This window comes from Lepisosteus platostomus, chromosome 17 (genome assembly GCF_059453375.1).
Source record: "Lepisosteus platostomus isolate fLepPlt1 chromosome 17, fLepPlt1.hap1, whole genome shotgun sequence".
NCBI lineage: Eukaryota > Metazoa > Chordata > Actinopteri > Semionotiformes > Lepisosteidae > Lepisosteus > Lepisosteus platostomus.
In genome coordinates this window covers 18,969,250-18,988,203 of record NC_142627.1, presented here as the reverse complement: position 1 = coordinate 18,988,203, position 18,954 = coordinate 18,969,250, and the positions used below count along the sequence as shown (strand labels likewise).

Here is an 18,954-nt window from a genome sequence, read left to right as displayed (position 1 = left end):
GATTGACTTTAAATACAATTTCTTCTCATATGGGGACAACTGGAAAATGAGGGGTTGCATAGAAATGGACTGAATCATGATGCAAGAAATTTTTTCTTCCTTGTAATCTAAAAGCAGTTGTGAGGTAATAACATAATATAGCAGCTATTTCCTATTTCATAGCTTGTATGTCTCCTGTCACTGAAAGAATAATGGATTGTACACTTCACAGGAACTTCTCTGCCTCTCAGTGTGTTATGTTGCATTTCTCTCATTCTGTATTATGAATTTGCCAGGGGGAGCTAACATTTCTGACATAGCCTGTAAATTTATTTTAAAAATAAAAGATACCATATAAATAGATATCTGTTCAGTACAAATCTGAGTGTGGCCCTGCGCCTGAAAATATTCATCTTGAGATACAGTACATAACTAGATTTAACTCAGACAAACTGTAAAGAGTTGTTGGACCCGGAACATGTTACTCAACTTTCAAGACAAAGCTGAAATTGTTCGGATCAATGAGTGGCTAACAACCAAACAAGCTAGATGACCTGAATGGCCTCTTCTTGTTTGTAACATTTCTTTAGTTCTTACAAAAGAGTTTCTGACTGACCCCCTGTCAGGTCAGTGTTTCCTTCAGTGTCTGTGACACTGGCGGGTTGTGCTTCAAAGGTAGCTTGTAGGGTGATACAAAGGATCCGCTTTGTCCTGCTGGTGCAGAGGAGCTGTCTGTTTCTGTCTTTCTGTGCAATGACTGGCTGCTTGTTTCATTTCAGTTCGGCAGCCGTTAGACAACTTCTTATGGTAAGTCCAGTTTTATCCCACCCTTCACTTGATTCCAAGGATCCACACACCAAACACACATCTCCTCATGTTGCTTTTTCACATATTGGTCCTTGTTTTACAGCATGATAAATTAAACACATGTGTTTGCCCAAAAAATGGGCCAAGTACATAGTTAGACACCAGACACCAAATACTAGAAATAACGTCAACTCGACTTGTTGTTCCAGGGGGCCTCAGTGCCCTTTGGTATTGACTAACCTTGAAATATCAATTGACTTGATCAATCTAGTTATTATCTAACTCAGATAAATCTACCCTCATTTGTATTTTCCCCTTGTTGTTCATTCTGGTACAGTAATTTTAAATGTGTGTGAATTTATTCAGGTATCACAACAATTAATCTAGTTAAATAACTGAGAGTCGGGTGGGACAAGGTTTGAGGGCTCTGTGGACTTCCAGTTTTGGAGTTTGAGACCCGCGATCTAGATAATACAGCTCTCATGTTTACTAATGCTTACAGCCATTCTAGGAAAAATAAATTCCAGCTTCTGAGACCTAGTCATGAAGCCTTTAATATTCTAAAACAATGGTTTTCAGTCCTGCTCCAGGAGTAACTCTGTCTCTGCTGGCTTTTTTTCCAGCTGGGTCCTTAATCAGCAGTGCTAATTGGGGCCTGTAACTGATTAGCTTGTTAGTTTAGATTTTTTTCTGCCCTCAGTCCTTTGTTTCATAAATACTATTGTTAAAGTAGATTATTTCCAACAACTTCCGCCTGCAGAACTTCATGCAGTCTTTCACTTTAGTCATTACGATTTTGCTCCATTTCTGACTTAAAGGATCACTTAATAAGTGATTAATTGATGATGAACAGACACAGGTTGAATTGTATCAGGCAGCTCCCACAATGAGTCAGTGTTTTCCTATTGCTTAAATCCAATTAGCTATATGTCAGTTAGCACACCTAAATCAAGGCTATCCTGAAACTCTCTTATCAGCAAAAGGTTCATGTTAGAAATCTTAGCCAGCTTTTTCAGAGCTGAAAGCAAAGACCATAAAAATCAGAAAAAAGCAGGGTTACCCAGAACCAACACTGAGAACCACTGCTAAGCATGTTATGAAATACCATCCTTTAAAACTGGTTAAAACTTATGCTACAACTTAATGTTTTGCCTTCCTTGAACTATTATATTAGACAACCCCTTTAATTCAATATTGGAAGACATTATGAGTCTTTGTGCAGAAGAATTCAGAAATAATGTGACTTAAAATCCGATAGCATGAAGCTATTACCAATCATCTTATGGAGAAAAATACTTTCCCATTAGTTTAATGTCAGAATGAGTCATTGTTCTCCAAGGCACCAAACAGTATCTAAATATAGCTTGAAGCTGATTGATGGATCTTTAACTACACTGAAACCAGGGAAGAAAGGGTATAGCGAGGGCAGAATTATAAAGTAATGTTTTATATTATTATATGTGTAAAACCATTATTAAATGATTAAGTTGATATGGGCCTTCATCAAAAATGAGATCTGCATTTATTTATTAATTACCCCATAATGAAATCACTCCATAAGTGTCAGTCAGCCATAATTTTCTGGCCTGTGCTTCTTAGAAACTCATACTCACAGTCTATATCATGACAGTAGTTCAGTCAATTTATTTTCTCTTTGGTAACTAACTTATCCTTTTGCTCAAGCATTGATGTCATAAAGGGGTGCACCATTGCTCATCGGAGAAGCTGTAACACAAAAATGTAAAATTCAAGTAATTACAGCTGTGTTATTTATAGCAGTCATGTCTTCACAGATAGTTAGTGCCAACCTATTTCAGTTCGTCTACAGTTAGAAATTTGTCAAACACTGCTGTTAGAGGGTATTTATGTTTTTTCCTGTGTTAGCAGTTCTAGATAAATGTTTTATCATATCATGTATTCTTAATCAAAATACCTATTTAGCACCGAAGAAAGCAATTTTGTTTCATAATATTAATAGACATATTAATTATTGACAATAATGTAGCATTTATTATCATTATTATTTTAGGGATGTGTCTCTTTTAATTGAACAATTGTACAGTGTATGTGCACGTGCAACTGTGGCTGTAAAACAGTTATTGTTGCCTTATTTCCACAAACCAAGCTTGGACACATTTTTTAGTTAGATCCGGTTAAATGTAATACTATGAGACCCTATACAAATCAATACTTGTGCAATTCACATAACACTCAAACACATAAACAAACAGCCAGGCTGAACAGGTGAAACCTTACTGTCACATAACCCTAGAAAGAAATGACTAGCTTGCACTGACATGCAGTAAACCTTAATTATCTAGCTAATAGATTCTTTATTAAAATTACATTTTCTCAGTGGGCTTACTAATAAAGACAATGTCTTCAAAGAAGGTAAACAGCCTTCCAAGTCTTGCATTTGATAGCTTTCACAGTATTACACAATATTGACAGTCATGCTTTTTTATTTTCTTTGTATGCAGCTGCTCTCCTGTAAGGTCATCAGGTTTATTCATCAAATGTAATTGCTCTGTAATTTGCTCATTGAAGAAGAAAATATTGTATTTTCTGAAGAAAATAACATATAATAATCCAAAACCTTATTGAATTCTATTTTGAACTGATTTTTTTAGATTTTTAACATACTTTAAGTTACTCTAGCTGGAAGATGTTTTGTACTTTATTTGTTCCAGGATAATCCAGGATGATCATGGATAATCACTGTGATTATCCACATATAATACAGCAGTGATGCCTTTGTTTTTCAATTATGTGTTTTGCATCATAAGAGTGATATTCTAGGTGAGAGTTGCCTGCCATGGTCTCACAAAATCCCTAATTCAACAGGTGTTAAAGGTCACACCTTCAATCATTGAATGATTGCTTGCAATCATTGCAAGACATATAACGATGTACCAAATTTGCAGGGAATACAGGAAAGTAGTTTAGAGATCATTCTGAATAGAAATGTGAGCGCACTGCCTGCAGCCTCTTCGAGCAGGTCTTTCCTGGCTTGGCTGAATTTATTAACTTGATAAATTAATTAAAACCTGACTTTAACTCTTACGTGTTATTGAGCAGCTCACTCATAAATAACCAATGAATATGTTTGACTTTGTCTTTACAGCATAAGGTCTGGCCATGCCTGCTTTAGAAAGTGAGGATACTTTGAATAAATCCATTCAGACTATTTTTTTGCTTAAAACTTATTGCTGTTCTCTTACAATGGCACCTCGACAAAACATTGAACATTCCACTTCGTCAGTTGGTTTGAGCCAGAGGTCATCAAATTATATTCAGTCAAAGTCGACACAAAGTCACCTAGACTGAAACCATGAGTGAATGCCAAGTTGTTTGGTGACGTTGCAGTGGTCTCATAACACAGTAAGATCTAAGAGTGCTCTGCAGCCATGGCTCAATCTTATCAGCGTAGCTAATGACTGTAAAAGATTCACCTGTGCCTATCGCTGTTAGATGATGATAAATCAGGTTGTGCATTTCTTTGCAAACATAGATTCAAGAGTTTTGGTTGCCAAATGTTTATAACACTGAGCTACTTGTGACCAAAAACTACCAAACAAAATATCTTACAACCTTTCAAACAGGGAATTCATGGAGTTTTTAACACAAGTTCCAGATGGATAACAACATCCAAGGTCTTCCTCACCTCTGCTACTCTTACTCATACTTCTCCATGACAATACTATACAATACATAAAAAACTATAAAAACCATAGTAAATCTCTGTTCTTTTCTCTGTTCTTTCTGCATCCCTCTATCCCATCTACACCTTTGCTGCCACTCCTTGGTTAACACCTCTCTCTGTGTGGGGGATCCTAACTTCCTTTTCCTTTGATCAAGTGTTTGACCATATGTTAAACCAAAGCTTCTTCTGCCTAACTCCTCAATAAATAATAATAATAATTGCTTACACTTATATAGCGCTTTTCTGGACACTCCACTCAAAGCGCTTTACAGATAATGAGGACTCCCCTTCACCACCACCAATGTGCAGCATCCACCTGGATAAACATTTGTATTGGGTCATGTTATTCCTTTTGAAAGTGCAGTTGGGGTGTGTGGATTTGATCCACCTTCACAGGTATTCCTTCAGCACACCTGAAGCATTCCTACAGGTCACAACCAAACCCCTTAAAATCAAGAGCCAGTTCCTTGTTATAGCGAGGTTCAACACTCCTAGAGAATGACTCTAATGGAATGACATCACTGGAATGGTTTCATCTTCACTGACGCCTGTTACATAACTAATACAAACATTTTAGAGGAAATATATTCTTTATTTCTTTTATGGCTTCTCCATTTTATTCCTCTTTAACCCTCTTAAACACTTACAGAATTGAAAACTAGAGACCATAACCATCCGCCAGACACCTACAGCTTTACCTTGCAGTCTTCAAACTCCTGCTGAGTGAGATGACAAATCTTAGCCAACAAGCAACACCCTTTAACACAATATAAAATCTAATTGCGGTTGTTATCTGAAACAAGTGTTAGGGCAAATGTGATTGTCACTCTGGCTAAGAAACGTCTCCCAGGCCAAATGCTTCTCCAGAAGTCTCTGGAAAAGGTCTGAAAAACAAATATTTACCAGTGTTTTTTTTTTATCTGCCTGCATCAGTGCCAGTCTGAGAGAGGCATTGTAAGTGGTACATAAGAATGCTAGATAACACATGTAAATGTTGCACAACATGATACATTTTGTATCCTGGTGATGCATCTGAAGAAAGGTGAAATGAAAAGGGTAAACTTTGATTAGAAGTCTCCCATAAGGAGCCATAAACTAAGACAAAGACAAAGGTCAAGAGAGAATGTGAGGCGCACAGGAGTGGAAACTTAACTCCTTAGTGTAGAGGTGGTACAAACCACATTTTTTCAGTTACCACAGAATTGAACAGGATGAAATGATGTTTGATAATATTTTAATTAAAGTTAGAGCCTGCAAAAATATGCTTTGTGATAGGAACCAGCAATTTTCTGAGGGATATAGTTGGCTATACATCTTATCTCCCTCAATGGAAATATCTCTGTTCCACAACAACTTTAAATATTCTGTGTTTAAATATAATTGCTGTTCATGTTAAGATATAAATTCCAATATTTATATTAATCTGCATGCTATGTTTATTTTACTTTTTAATTATGCTTCTTTCTACATTACCATTGTATATTAGCTGTGTTCTGCAATGTATCAGCTGATGTTGGCTCTGTGGTTTTAATGTGTCTGACATGGCTTATTGTACCTTCCATAATATGCCTCTATCCAGTCTTCACTCCCACAATGTTAGTGGACCTATTCATTCTAAATGAGTTGTAATACAATCATAGTTATTCGAACATATCCTGATCATACTTTTACCAGTGACATGTCTGGAATGTCACAAAATATAATTTATGAAGTCTATACTTGAGAATGGGAAAGAAACATGTATACTTTAAAGGAAATTAATCCCCAAACGAGGAATAGCAGGAGTAAATATCCAAGAATAACTTCCAAGAAGAGGAACTCTGAACGTCTTGGTGTAGTTGCACCCTCTAAAATCTTCTACAACACATCTGAAAGAATTACTGCTTGCTCCAGGCTTAAATCACTTTGAATACGACAGTTACAGCAGTGCCTTTTAAACAAAGAATTGTGTGTTATCTGTGGAAGTTGTTTCTGTGTTAATTCTCTCACAGAGGAGCTCCAACACTGGCTCCCAGTCAGGTTGTTGGCCCTCCTGAGAGGGAGATAATTAAACCTCTGAAGGATTGAAAACAGAATCACAGTGTATAATTAAGGTGTTTTTTTCTGTTTGGATAAAAGCTTAGTTATTGTCTTTCATACTGCTTGAAGATATTAAAACACTGAACATAGAAGTAAATAGAAGCTGTCTTTGATGATGTCTTGGCAAATACTCTTTAGTGTCTAAGAGAGGCAGTTTCAAATATCAAACCTGAAACCTTTTTTCTGCTTGTCATCACTCAATATCAGACAAACACTTACAAAACTACCGTATGTCTGGATTGTCTGTTTCTGCAGCCCCTGTAATATTTGACAAATGCATTCAATGCTAAAATAATTCTAGAGCCTTTCATAATCTTCTTGTGGTAGATTTCTCTTGCTATGGTTTAAAGGGAAACATTGTTATCCTCTGCTTTGTGCTGTTATCCTTTATTCAGATCCAGAGGCTCAAGAGGTCTGGCGTGTTCAGGTGTCTTTTATACTTGAGTGTGGAACTGGTCTGTGTGCAGACTGAACACCAGCAGACTGGTTTCTACAGACAGATGGCTGGAGGGCTCCCATAAGAGACAGAGGATTGGAGCTTGCTGTTGGGAATATCTTCTGTTAAAGGAAACAGCTGTGAATAACAAACAGCAGAAAGCATTCACAAGTGCTTTAACATTATGAGACGAACCAGACTTAGAGTGATTCTTAAAGCCATCTGTCCACATAAACAGATTAACAGTGCTCTCTGCAGATGAGAAGTGCTCTCTGCAGATGAAAACAAAGAATAACACAACTTTCTCTGTTAAAGAGATTTCAGAAAAAAACTTTTTCATTCGTATTATAAATTAATTAAAAAAAACAAATATGTCAAAAACTTTGTATGGCTGGAGGAAAACTGTGGAGTCTTGTGTTTGCCTGGGACCACATGCCTCTGACTGTCCTGTCTCTTCGCACTTTCAGGAGAGTTCGGAAGCTGCTTTCTCGGACCCAGTTAAGAAGAGCATGTAGACAGCCGTGTGAGCAGATCCGAGTGAGGAGATCAGTGTACTGCCCCTCGTACCCGAGCCTCAGGACCCACGGACCCATCATCATCCATGACTGACTGCACCCTGCTGTCCTTAAAACACATCCACACCCATTTGAGCAAGCTGCCAGCTCTTCAATGGCATCTACCCCACAGCCTGGACTGTCCAAACCAGCCAACCAGTTACATCAGGAGGGTACTGACATCAGCCATCATTATTTCATTTTGTAATATTGCACAATCATTTTGGAATAAAAGAGGCTTTAATTTTGTGCAGTGTTCAATGCCAGTCTTTAAGGTGAAAGAAAGCCTACCTGGTAGAGTGGCAATAAGATAATGCTCAGTGCCTCTTAATTTTGGCCATTTCTTTCCTAAAAATGGCAGGACTTTTGGAAGGCATGTCTGTATTTTTCAAAGTTTAGTTTCCTGTCCTTATATTGGACTGGGAAGCTTTTTTTGCTTTTACTTTTCAGTGTGAACAAATGACTGTAAATATGTTTGATCTTCGTCAGATTTGTCTGATGTATTTTTAAAATATTTTCCTTTTTTAACATTTCCCCTGATGCAGTATGCTAAAGTGTTTCAATGCTTTCTAAAATAACAGGTCTTTATACTGTGCCTGTTCTGAATTTTTACCACTGACAATCAAACTTAAAATGTGATCAGAAATTTTAAAAAGTGGACTGATAAGAAGTGGTCTTGACACCTGTTAGAATAATTATAAGGGTGCTCTGTTCTATTGACATTCTTATCTATGCAGATAATCTATTGATTTTGAAATAGGACACCTTCATTAAATAGGGTGCATCCCCTTTGTAGCCCAAGTTTTCAACAAGGCCTCTTGAAACAAAGGTCATTGACACCAAATGGAGCCTGTTGTGGTATCACTGAGATTTGGTATGGACTGGGTTCCTGCATTTTTTGGTCTCTTTCATTAGACATTACTTCTTATTTCTCATATGAAACCAATAACTCTTCATAAGTATGCAGCCTCAGCATTCTGATCACTCTGTAATATACAATAGTTAAAATTTCAATGAACAAATAAGGGATTATTTCCATCTATAGCCACTAAACAGCTTTCCATTGCAGTATTCTTCCCGTATATAAGTAATGTCAAGAAGAGGCGACATTATTCCCAACATATTGAAAATCTTAATTAAAATTAACTATGCATTAATCCCTACAAAGGAAGGACCAGAAAGTATCATCCACTTAGCTTAACTGAAACCAGTAAAAGATAAAGTCACATTTGTGCAACCACTTCAATTTTTAATGCTTTCAGTGTTCTGAATTGATTTTATTTTGGCTATTTCTCCTTTATTCTCCATGTTTTTGGGATGTTCTCCATTGATGTGCTTTCTAGGGTAGTAATGAAGAATTAGGATGAGGTTTGTCTGTCCACTTATTTCCAGGTTGTCACTGCCATCAACATACATTGTACTTCTCAGCTTTTGCTAAGGATCAAGCATTCAGATCAAATTAAAACCAGTGCTGGTTTGATTAAACCCCTGTCTGTGTCTGATTATGATTCTCAGTTTCTCTTTTCACCTCTCAGTATGCAATGCCTTTACAGTATCTTTGTGAAAACCATGCACAAGTAGAAGTGTGACCCTTTATCTTAAGCTCTGAAAGCAGATTGGTGGACCCATAATTTCTAAGATGTGTGAACTCTTACGTTCTTCTATGATGGCTCAGAGACACAGCAGACGATGGACAAGAAGCAAGGACAGGAAACGGGCATCAAGGACCAAAATGTCCAAATTGAGCATTATGTAATACACACTAAAGATGGAGAGCTTTTATTAACCTTCATGACTACTGGAAGCTTTAGCTTGTATTATGAAGGAAGCGGATATGACATTCTGTTTGTTACATTGCATACAAAATGTATATAATGAAAATTATTATTGAAGAAGCACTTAAAAACTAAACACTTAAGAGTATAATGTGGCAAGAATGTTATAACCAACATGAAAGAAAATTGAGCAGAAAGTATAATGCATTTGAAATTTTCCATTGAGCTCTGAAATGTACGCAGTGCGTTGAAAGGCATCTAGCAGGGAGGTCCTGTTAGGACACCAGACTGGTGATCTCATATCCAGATGAGTTTCCAACAATTACAAATTATACATTCATTCCTTTTACAGATTTTGACTCAAATTGTGACTACTTTGATTGTGTTCAAAAAGTCTTACAATTTTACAGTGGTGAATAAATATTATGACTGTATCAAATCTTATATTTGTGTATTCTTGTCAGTCAACAGTGTTTCATGAAATTTTCACACAAAAAAAACAAGCAGTAGTCACAAATTCTTGAATTGTATGTATTTATGTATTTCACGTATTTTACAGGATTATTGTCAGGTATATTTTTTCGAATGGGCAGAAAGTGCCCATATCCATTTATTCTAAGTCACACAGTGTCATTCTGCATGTTTTTGAGTGCACATTGAATGCAATTTTATCATTCTGAATATGGTATATTTACACTGTATATACATGAATTATTTATGTTTATACTTCCAACACACATCTTTGTATTCGTCTTTGGTTAGCTATGGAGAAACACACTAAACAACAGCTGATAGAATTGCTGTCTGTATTTAATAGGGTGTGGGCTGTTTTGAAGCACTGTGGCCAAGGATGTTGTTTTTTTCTGTCTGGGTGTTTGAGGTTTTCTGGTGGCATATTCAGCCTGCTTGCACTTCTCAATTGAGCTTCATGTTCATGCTCTCAGATCTAGGCTTAAGCCTACAATAGACCAGCATTCTGTTCATGCCCACACAGTTAATATCATGGACCCACTTAATAAAGCTGGATTATTAATTTTCCCAAAATATGCAGAACACAACTACAATCTCAGCAAAAAGTTATTTAGCAGATATTTTTTGCAAATTCTGTAGGACTTGCAGATGCAGCTTTTTCATTTAAAATAAAATCCCATTAGCAATGGTTTTCATTAAAACGTGGTACATGGCTTTTTTTTGGTTGAAGCCATTGTGAAAATACTGTAGCTAACAGCTGTCTTGCCCTTTACAGACACTATTCCACTGCTTGAAAGGGTGACTTGTAGTCCTATTGCATAGTTTCTAAAGAGTATGTATTTATATTTTTATGCAAACCATTTAAATCAATGTCTATATTGACATTAACAATAAAAAAACAATTTAGAATAGAGGAGCTAACAGGCTTTATAAAGAATATTCTTTGTTGCAGTTTTTATAGGTTTGTGTAGCAATTTCACTAGGTTTTAACTTCCTAGTTTTTGACACTGAGAAAGTGGATATTCTGTACATCTTACAGTAGGACTTCCTTGAACTGCTCATTAATAACTATACAGCACAATAAAGTTAATCAATAAGCAATAATGCCTTATTTTATTTTACAAGGCAATTAAAACAAATCTGGTAGATTTACAGTATGGGACAAACTTTTGTTTTCTGCAATGTGTGAAATTATTTCCAGGATTTCTGATTTTTAAGACCATTAAAAAATTTACATTACTTTTTAATAGTTGCTAATTATTGGTAATAGGTAATAGTTCATCACAACAATTAACTGGTAAGGCAGTGAAGATTATGCACAATGTAGAGGAAGCAGTATGTTTTTCAATCGAATGAAGATTGAATACTCTTTTGAAGAAGAATCAGAAACAGACTTTAAAAGGTTTCTTTGTACAGGTGCACATGCTGCATTAAATTAAATGTTTCCTTTGTTTAATTCCTTGTGGAAATGAAACAATTTGTTTTGGCAGTATCAAAAGCAACGGTAACAGTGGAGCAGTCCAGTCTGTATACTACACCCCAGCTCCTGAGGGGGACATTTTATTTGTACATCTTAACGTTTACCTCAGTTGCTTGCTAGAGACTTCAGATCCTTTCTTCCATATACAAATAGACTGCAGTGTCAGCTTGACGTTGTCTCTGAAAGAGGGACTGGAGAAGCAGTACAAGACTGGGTCCAGCACACTGTTCATGTAGGTGAAGGCCAGGGAGCCATGAAACACACGGCCAAAGATGTTGAACTTGTCACAGTCATCACGGTAGAGAATTTTGACCAGCAGGGCCACCACTGCTGCCACAATACTGGGCATAAAGCAGATGGCAAACATGATCATAATCAGAATTACCAGCTTTTGGATGTGCTTGACCTTTGCCTGTGAGTCCATTTTGATGCGCCTCAGCTGCCAGAGGATGCTGAAAGTGCAGAAGGTGATCAGGCTAAATGCTACCAGGAACTCCATGAAGAAAAGTACACCATGCCAGATCATGCCAGGGGTCGGATTTCGGTAGGAGCTATAACTTCTGCAAAGCGTGAAGTTTTTCTCCTGCTGAGGATTTATGTCCACTAGCTTGGCCAGGGTGAGGTGGATGGACATGAGGATGGTCAGTACCCACAGCAGGCATGCCACCTTCACTGCTCCAGCTAGCGTAGTGACGTGGAAACGGTGCCTCGGATGGACGACTTTGAAATATCGGTCAATGCTCACAGTGGTGAGAAAGCAGATGCTGGCTGTACGATTCATGGCCAGCATGAATAAGTTGATCCTGCAGGTATGTTCGGAGAAAGTCCAGTTCTCCTCTTCATGATAGTTAATGATTCTGAGAGGCAGGCCGGCGATGAGAAGGAGGTCTGCGATGACCAGATTGAGCATGTACACCGTGTAGGTCTTCCAAGATCTGATCCGGAAACAGAAGACCCATAACGCCAACATATTCCCAACCAATCCACAAATGAACTCTAAGGATAGAATTGGCACCAGGACCTTCCCAACATTCTTGTGTGGTTCAGCGCAGTAGAATAATGAGTTGTTTCCTGCCATATGAGAATAAGGTTCTCTAGAGATCCCAGCAGAAACTCACGCTCATACACTGAGAAGAGAACATAGAGCAGTGCTGAAGAAGCGTCTCTTGCCCACTTCTTTTTATAATGAGTGAACCAAAGAGTGATAAGTGTTTATACACATACAAAGGCTTGCTGGGGAAGATTTGTGGTTTGGATAAATTTCCGACAAGTGTGTTGAAATAGGTTGTGTCACAAGCAAACATTTTTAGCACGTCTTTCTGATAGGTCTGTCAAATGTTGCGCAGTAATGGCCATCCTGTTTCCAAGTATACAGGATGTATTGCAGTTCTGTACAGAAGCTGAAAGTAGAATAGAAAAGCTATTTATTACTATGTGTTTAAAATCATTTTCAGGGGTTGCATATAGTTTTAAGTTTACCGGTATGAACGTTTGCAGCACTTGTGTTCTTTCACACACATTAATTTTATCACCTCCTTAAGAGCATCAAAGGAATGAAAACTTTATTTTGACAAGAAAGCCTCTATTCATACCGATCACAGTCTCGCTTTCACTGCATTTAACTTCATAGATTTCTTGAGTAATATAGTTTTAATTGTAAAGTTATGGCCACAGTGAAGCATAACTTCAGCTGATTGATATTGAATCAAACAGAATTAGAATAAATTGAATTCTTTACATCCTCCACTGTTTTATATTTCTGTTCTAATTAATGTAAAAATAACATTCTGTTGATTTCTACTTTGATAACATCAAGATAAATTAAACAAATGTATAATTATGTTTATTATTAGCATTTGTTAGTGGATGCTAAAAATCATATACATTTTAGTACAGATATTATTTGTGTCTTATAAAATCATTCTATATACAAAACAAATTAACTCAGTCTAAAAATCTATTTTTTAAGGACAGGTGTTTAAATAGTTAAGAAATAACTGAAATACACATAGAGTTGCACATTATTTACATATTTATTTTTAGATTTACATTTACATTCATTTCACACAAATTAAATCCAGATTTCCTCAATGACAGAAACATTATATTTGCTGTTGTCTTGCATAGCTTTTAATTGCAACTTTTTAAGACCACAAACCACAAAATGCAAAGGAAAGTTTTGAAAAACAAAAAAATCATATACTCTTCTGAAAAGGCTTTGTAGTAAAGCAGTATTTGATAACTAAGTACTTTTTTACACAACATGGTCTCCTATTTAACTATTTCTAAATGGCCTTCAAAATGGCCATGTCCTGATATATAGGCTGCCATCTCATATTAATAGCACACTAAATTGTACACACAGATGTCTACATAGAAGTCAAGTCCTTTAATTCAAAGTGCACAAGCTGTAAGACATAAGTTCAAAAGTGATATTAGATTCAATTACCTTTATTTTGGGAGTCATTTTTGGGGAGGATAAAGAACCCTCCAAATTAGTGATGACTGTTTCTAAGCATGTTTGCAAGCAGATAACTCTTTCTAGAAATCCGTGCATTGGTATTTGAAATCTTGTGAGTAGAAAGACCCATCCTTTACCCCTCACTGGTGACACTACCTCTCCCGTCCACTTCCAGGTGACACAGCCCCAGTGTGTTGAAGGCAGTCTTCAATGCCTTTGTAAACAGCGGGCTAGAGAAGCAGTAAATGACGGGATCCAGAGCACTGTTTAGATAGGTGAAACCTATGGAAAGGCTGAAAAGACTGGACGCAGTTAAGAATGAAACGCAATCACCTGGTCTGTACTTCTGGATGAGAAGGGTAACTATACCGGTCACAATCCCGGGCATGAAGCAGAGTGCAAATACTCCAACGATGACCCCGATGACCACAATGGCTCGTCTAACCTTGCGGTCCTTATCCATCTTCCGAAACTTGAGAATCCAGACAATCTTGAAAGTGCAGAAGAGCAGAAGGAATAAGGGCAAGAAGAACTCAGCAATATATAGTACGTAGTGCAACTTGATTCCAAAGCTGTATTCCTTGTAGGAGCTGAAGCTCCGACACAGGGAGCTGTTGTCGTGTTCATAGAGTAGCTGATTAGTGAGCAGAGGGATCCTCAGAGAGAGCACCAGGGCCCACATCAAGCCAGATACTATGGCCCCTTGCATTGCAGACAGGTGGTTCATAAAATGGTGTGGATGGACAACCTTGAAGTAACGGTCAATGGCAATGATTGTCATGAAGCTGATACTGGCTGAGCGATTCACCGCCAGCATGAAGAGGTTAATTCGACACATGGCATCTCCAAACACCCAGTTCTCCCCCCTCATCAGGTTGTCAATACGGAAAGGCAGGCTGATGATCAACAGAAAATCTGCTGCCACCAGGTTAAGAAGATACACAGTGCTGGGCTTCCATAGATTCATGCGGAAACAGAAGATCCACAAAGCCACAGCATTTCCTGGGAGGCCAAGCAGGAACTCCATGATGAGGATAGGAGGAAGAATATTGCCCACATCCTTTTGTGAAGACAAACAGTGCATCGAGTTGTTAGCCATGGTTAAAAACAAGTGTACACTGCAAAACTGAGCTTGTGGTTTTAAACTGAACCTTCACTTCTGCAAAAATGGGAAGGTTGCTGCTTTTCCAGCCCACTTACTTAAGTAACAGATTTTCAAAGCCTTTTTTTACAGCATCCGGAGGGAGGATCTGTGTAAAAAAAAGCAGGGTAAAAAATTATCAACTTTTTAAATAATACAAAATTATTTGAAAAAATGACATAGAATGAATGGCACAAGAATATGTAGATAAGTGAGTACTAAGAAACTTTCTTGCATTTCATTTACAAAGGAACTAGCAGCAATATTTTGTGCGTATAAGGTACAGATGTTTATACAGTACTTCAGTAGAAAGTGGTTCCATTAGATATTGTTGAAGACCACTTAACAGTTCTCAATAAAAAAAAACTCCCCCCCCCCCCCTCCATCCTGCCTTGATAGAGTTAAAGGATACTCATCTTCAATTTGTTCCAGATACATTTTTGTTTTGAGCCTTGGGGATTTCTTTAGATTGCAGGGAAGACTAGGGGCACAACACTCAGTTCTAGACATATGTTTATACAGTATATATGCCATGTGCAATTAATGCTGTCATAGAATTTTTCCCCAGTTCCAGTAAACATTAAAGACTGAATACGTCATCTTGCACATTTTTAGAAACCTTAGTGCTACTTTTGCATGGCAGCATGAAGCCAAGAAGACACACATTGTGCAACAAGTAAAGGTTTATTACATGCTGGAAAAAGAAAAAAGAAACACAATGTTTCAGCGATGGGGCCTTCTTTGGGTGTACAGAACAAAAACGTTGTTTCTTTGTTTCTCTTTTCAGCAGGGAATACAACTTTACTTGTTCCTTTGCAGCCTTCGTATGCCAAAGCAGCTACCTACTTGAACTACTGTACTTGTGAAATAGAAGTTAGATGTGAAAATAATGAGTGCAATGACCTGATCTAATTAAAGCACATCATCACTTCAGTGGTGTTCAACAAAATAGCAAACATAAACATTGCTCAACATTTTTCTTTTTTAAGACCTAATTTTAGATTCTAGTAAGACTCTGAAAAAAAGAGGATGATAAATATCTCACAAATCTCATATAATTTCCATGATGTTTGTTGGATAGCAAGATGCTGGATTTCACAAATGTTTTATTTGTCTATCCATAGATTAATCACCTATTTATCAGTTTTTTTATCTTTTCAAATGTTGCATGGGGTTGTGGGCTATCACCAAACTGTTCTAAATGACAGTAAATGCCTCATATGAATAACTTCCTGGAAGCCATCTGAGTCAGGATGTTTAAATTTTACACATCATAATGAAAATGAATTCTCTTTATAAACAGTAGCTGTTAAAAATCTTTTAAATGATCAGAAAACAAGTGAAGAATGTTAAAGAAAGCATGTGGAGAAAGATTGGAGTGTATAATTGTGTAAGAATCTGCATTTATTTAATTTTTCTCCCTGCTACACTCTGTGATCTGTGCTCTTAAACTGGGTTATTTACCCCTGTTGCTTCAGTCCACTCAGCTGTATTCATGAGTCCCAGCATTGTTGGGGATAACTAGTGTGCCACTCCATGGGGAGATATGCCTGGAGTTTCAGTCCAGCTATCACTACAAAACCAGGATAACCTTCAGCATGATAAACCTGTCTATATAAAAACTGTGCTGTGTTATGCTAGTTATAAGCCACCATGTAGACTTTTTAAGACTATAGAAAACTACATCTATTATTCCAAAAAAAACCCATAAGCAAATAAGACGTTAAAATTCACATCTAAATTCAAAGTCTCATCTCATCTCCAAATCTCATCCAAGCTTTTACTGCGTACTTTTGAACTGGACTGACTGGATTATTGGGTTTTCACTCAAATATAATGGGGCAGTTCGGCTAGAATAGTATCAGCTCACAGCCACTTGTATTTGTGATTTGGGAACGAGTAATGAAAAATAGAAGTTCCAATCAAAATGAATCTGGCACTGAAGCAATTGTTTCAAGCAATACAAAGGCTGTCCTGGTAACATGTTCTCTTTAATTATGTCAACAGTGAATACTATTTTTTAAATTGAATATCTTACCTACAGTAAGAGTATGTCCGACACCTTTCTGGCTTCTTCAGAATGCTGAGTAGTAGAATCCTCCACTGCTCGTGTCTTTGATCATATCATATCATAAATCCGCATATTTTCCATCTTCTATTTCTATGAACTAATAAATCAGTTAGCTATGAGGTAACAGCTGGTCTCGGTTGGATTGCTCTTTAAAGGTTTAAGTTATCTGACACCTCCTTTTAGGGAGTAAAAGGAAATGATATAAATAGTTGATTAAAAGGAGTTGTCACTTTTTCACTGGGTCCCTCCTTATAACTTGCTTCTTTAAAAAAGAACGCTTTTTAAAACCAGTAAGATACTCATGGAAGAGCTTGTTTGCAGTCTTTTTGTCAGCAAAAAAAAGTATAAGCCTAAATCTTGAATTTAGTTTGCCCAAGTAAATGTGTGTTAAAATGTTATTTTTAAAATTGTTGTATTAATAAATGAAATGCAGCCAGGGATGTCATTGGATTATGAAAATTAAAATAATGACACCAAATGAATATTGCAAACAGCTTGTGTTGATTTCCGATTAATATTCTACAGATGAATATTTATTGAATATGTAACTATGGTATATAACCATTTTTTTCTTATTTTTACTACTACCTATCATTCATTTTTATTCATCTTCAGAATAATGCAAGGAAATTCTATAGGAAACAGTTGTATTAGTTTTATTTTATTATTGTATCGAGCTCTCAAAAGAAAAAAAAACATTTTGCCATTTTCAAAAGGGGGATTCTAGATGAGACAAGAATTTCAGTATGTTGTGCTCATTAAGATCTTGGAAGTTTATTAATTGGAGAATCTTTTCTCAAAGTGGCTGTGCGGTATGGGTCAGATGCCCAGTTGTGCTAGTTCTGACTGACACTAAAGAAATGCCTAAATTAACTTAAATTAATGTAGATAAAGAACAAAGATGGACACTTACTCTCAGCTCATCACGGTCATCATACCCTCCATTTAGTTTGACACAACTTTATAACTGATTGGATTGTTTATGTATATTTAAGATGCACTATTATTATTGTACAATAAAATATCTATCTACTGTGTGGTGTGGCAATACTACCAAACATAACAGAAATACTCTACAAAGGAGTTGTATGGTCATTTTTTTATTATTATTGACTGTTTTGAAATGTGCACATTGTGTGAAAGTTTTGTCTATTGTACTGTACACTTTCCAAGAGAAAAGTGTTTCCAAGAGAACAGTGCAAATAAGAATCCCAATGTGCATGTACATATGGAAAATTAACTCCTCTCTCTAATTTCCATTCAACTAGACAAAACTGGATTGTGCATCCATCACAAACCAGTGCTTGAAGTTTTAAACTATTAAGGTTGATTTGTAAAAATCGTCAGCTTGTTTTCACGAATGTATGTGTAAAATCAGAAAATAGTAGGTAACTTATCAAAAATGTGTTTTATATAAAAATTGGACAGACTGATTGATTCATTATTTTTCATTCTAAAAGGCATGTTTTGAGCATGAGTTTCAGACTTGTTGTAAGGAAAAGAAAACTTTGTGTTGATTAGATTGACAATCTAACGTTTTTTAACCGCAGAATAAGGAAGGACATTTTTTAATCTTGTTTTATGACAGCTATTCTAAGACTACAGCAAAATATACTGCATAGTCTAGATAGCAACAGTGTTTTTACCAGTTCCTGCACAACAAAGTTCTAATGACCTCAAAGACAAAAATGTGTTGTACCATTCAGAAGAAGCAGCCAGACTACACTAATTACACTGCATGAAAAGTTCAAAACTGAAAACAAAAGAGCATTTTTTCAACAGAAATGGAAAACTGAAATTACATTATATTTGATCTTTTAATTTGCTGAAAATACAAATTTATCCATAATAATGAATACAATATTTTTATCCTTTCAAGTGTCCCACAATGCCTTATAATAAATAGAAATAAAATGCCAAAACACAAGATTTAAAAATGTTTCTAAATTAAATGTGCAGTGCTCAGAACTATCTCCTTAGACAGACGACTGGAACAG

The 18,954-nt window shown here is 36.5% G+C and overlaps 3 protein-coding genes across 4 annotated transcripts in view; 1 reads left to right on the top strand and 2 right to left on the bottom strand.

Annotated features, from left to right (window-relative positions):
- mta3 (metastasis associated 1 family, member 3) overlaps positions 1-9,043 on the top strand; it is a 72,349-nt gene extending 63,306 nt beyond the window's left edge. The window contains exon 19 of the mRNA XM_088610558.1: positions 7,472-9,043. Within this exon, the coding sequence (XP_088466684.1) occupies positions 7,472-7,613 (142 nt within the window). The 3' untranslated portion in view covers positions 7,614-9,043. The remainder of the gene's footprint in view (positions 1-7,471) is intronic.
- A 1,847-nt stretch (positions 9,044-10,890) lies between these two features.
- LOC148646307 (hydroxycarboxylic acid receptor 2-like) lies at positions 10,891-12,505 on the bottom strand. Its single transcript, XM_088610557.1, has one exon. It carries the CDS (start codon positions 12,360-12,362, stop codon positions 11,385-11,387), a length of 978 nt encoding a protein of 325 aa, XP_088466683.1. The 5' UTR covers positions 12,363-12,505; the 3' UTR covers positions 10,891-11,384.
- Positions 12,506-13,298: 793 nt separating this feature from the next.
- On the bottom strand, positions 13,299-17,115 carry LOC148646306 (hydroxycarboxylic acid receptor 2-like). 2 transcript variants are annotated; one of them, XM_088610104.1, is made up of 2 exons: positions 16,925-17,115; positions 13,299-14,995 (listed from the first exon to the last, which is right to left on the bottom strand). In XM_088610104.1, exon 2 carries the CDS (start codon positions 14,842-14,844, stop codon positions 13,879-13,881), a length of 966 nt encoding a protein of 321 aa, XP_088466230.1. In that variant the 5' UTR covers positions 14,845-14,995; positions 16,925-17,115; the 3' UTR covers positions 13,299-13,878. The 2 variants fall into 2 exon arrangements, with proteins under 2 accessions (XP_088466230.1, XP_088466231.1); XM_088610105.1 differs by having other exon boundaries at positions 16,929-17,115.
- Between the last annotated feature and the right edge of the window lie 1,839 nt (positions 17,116-18,954).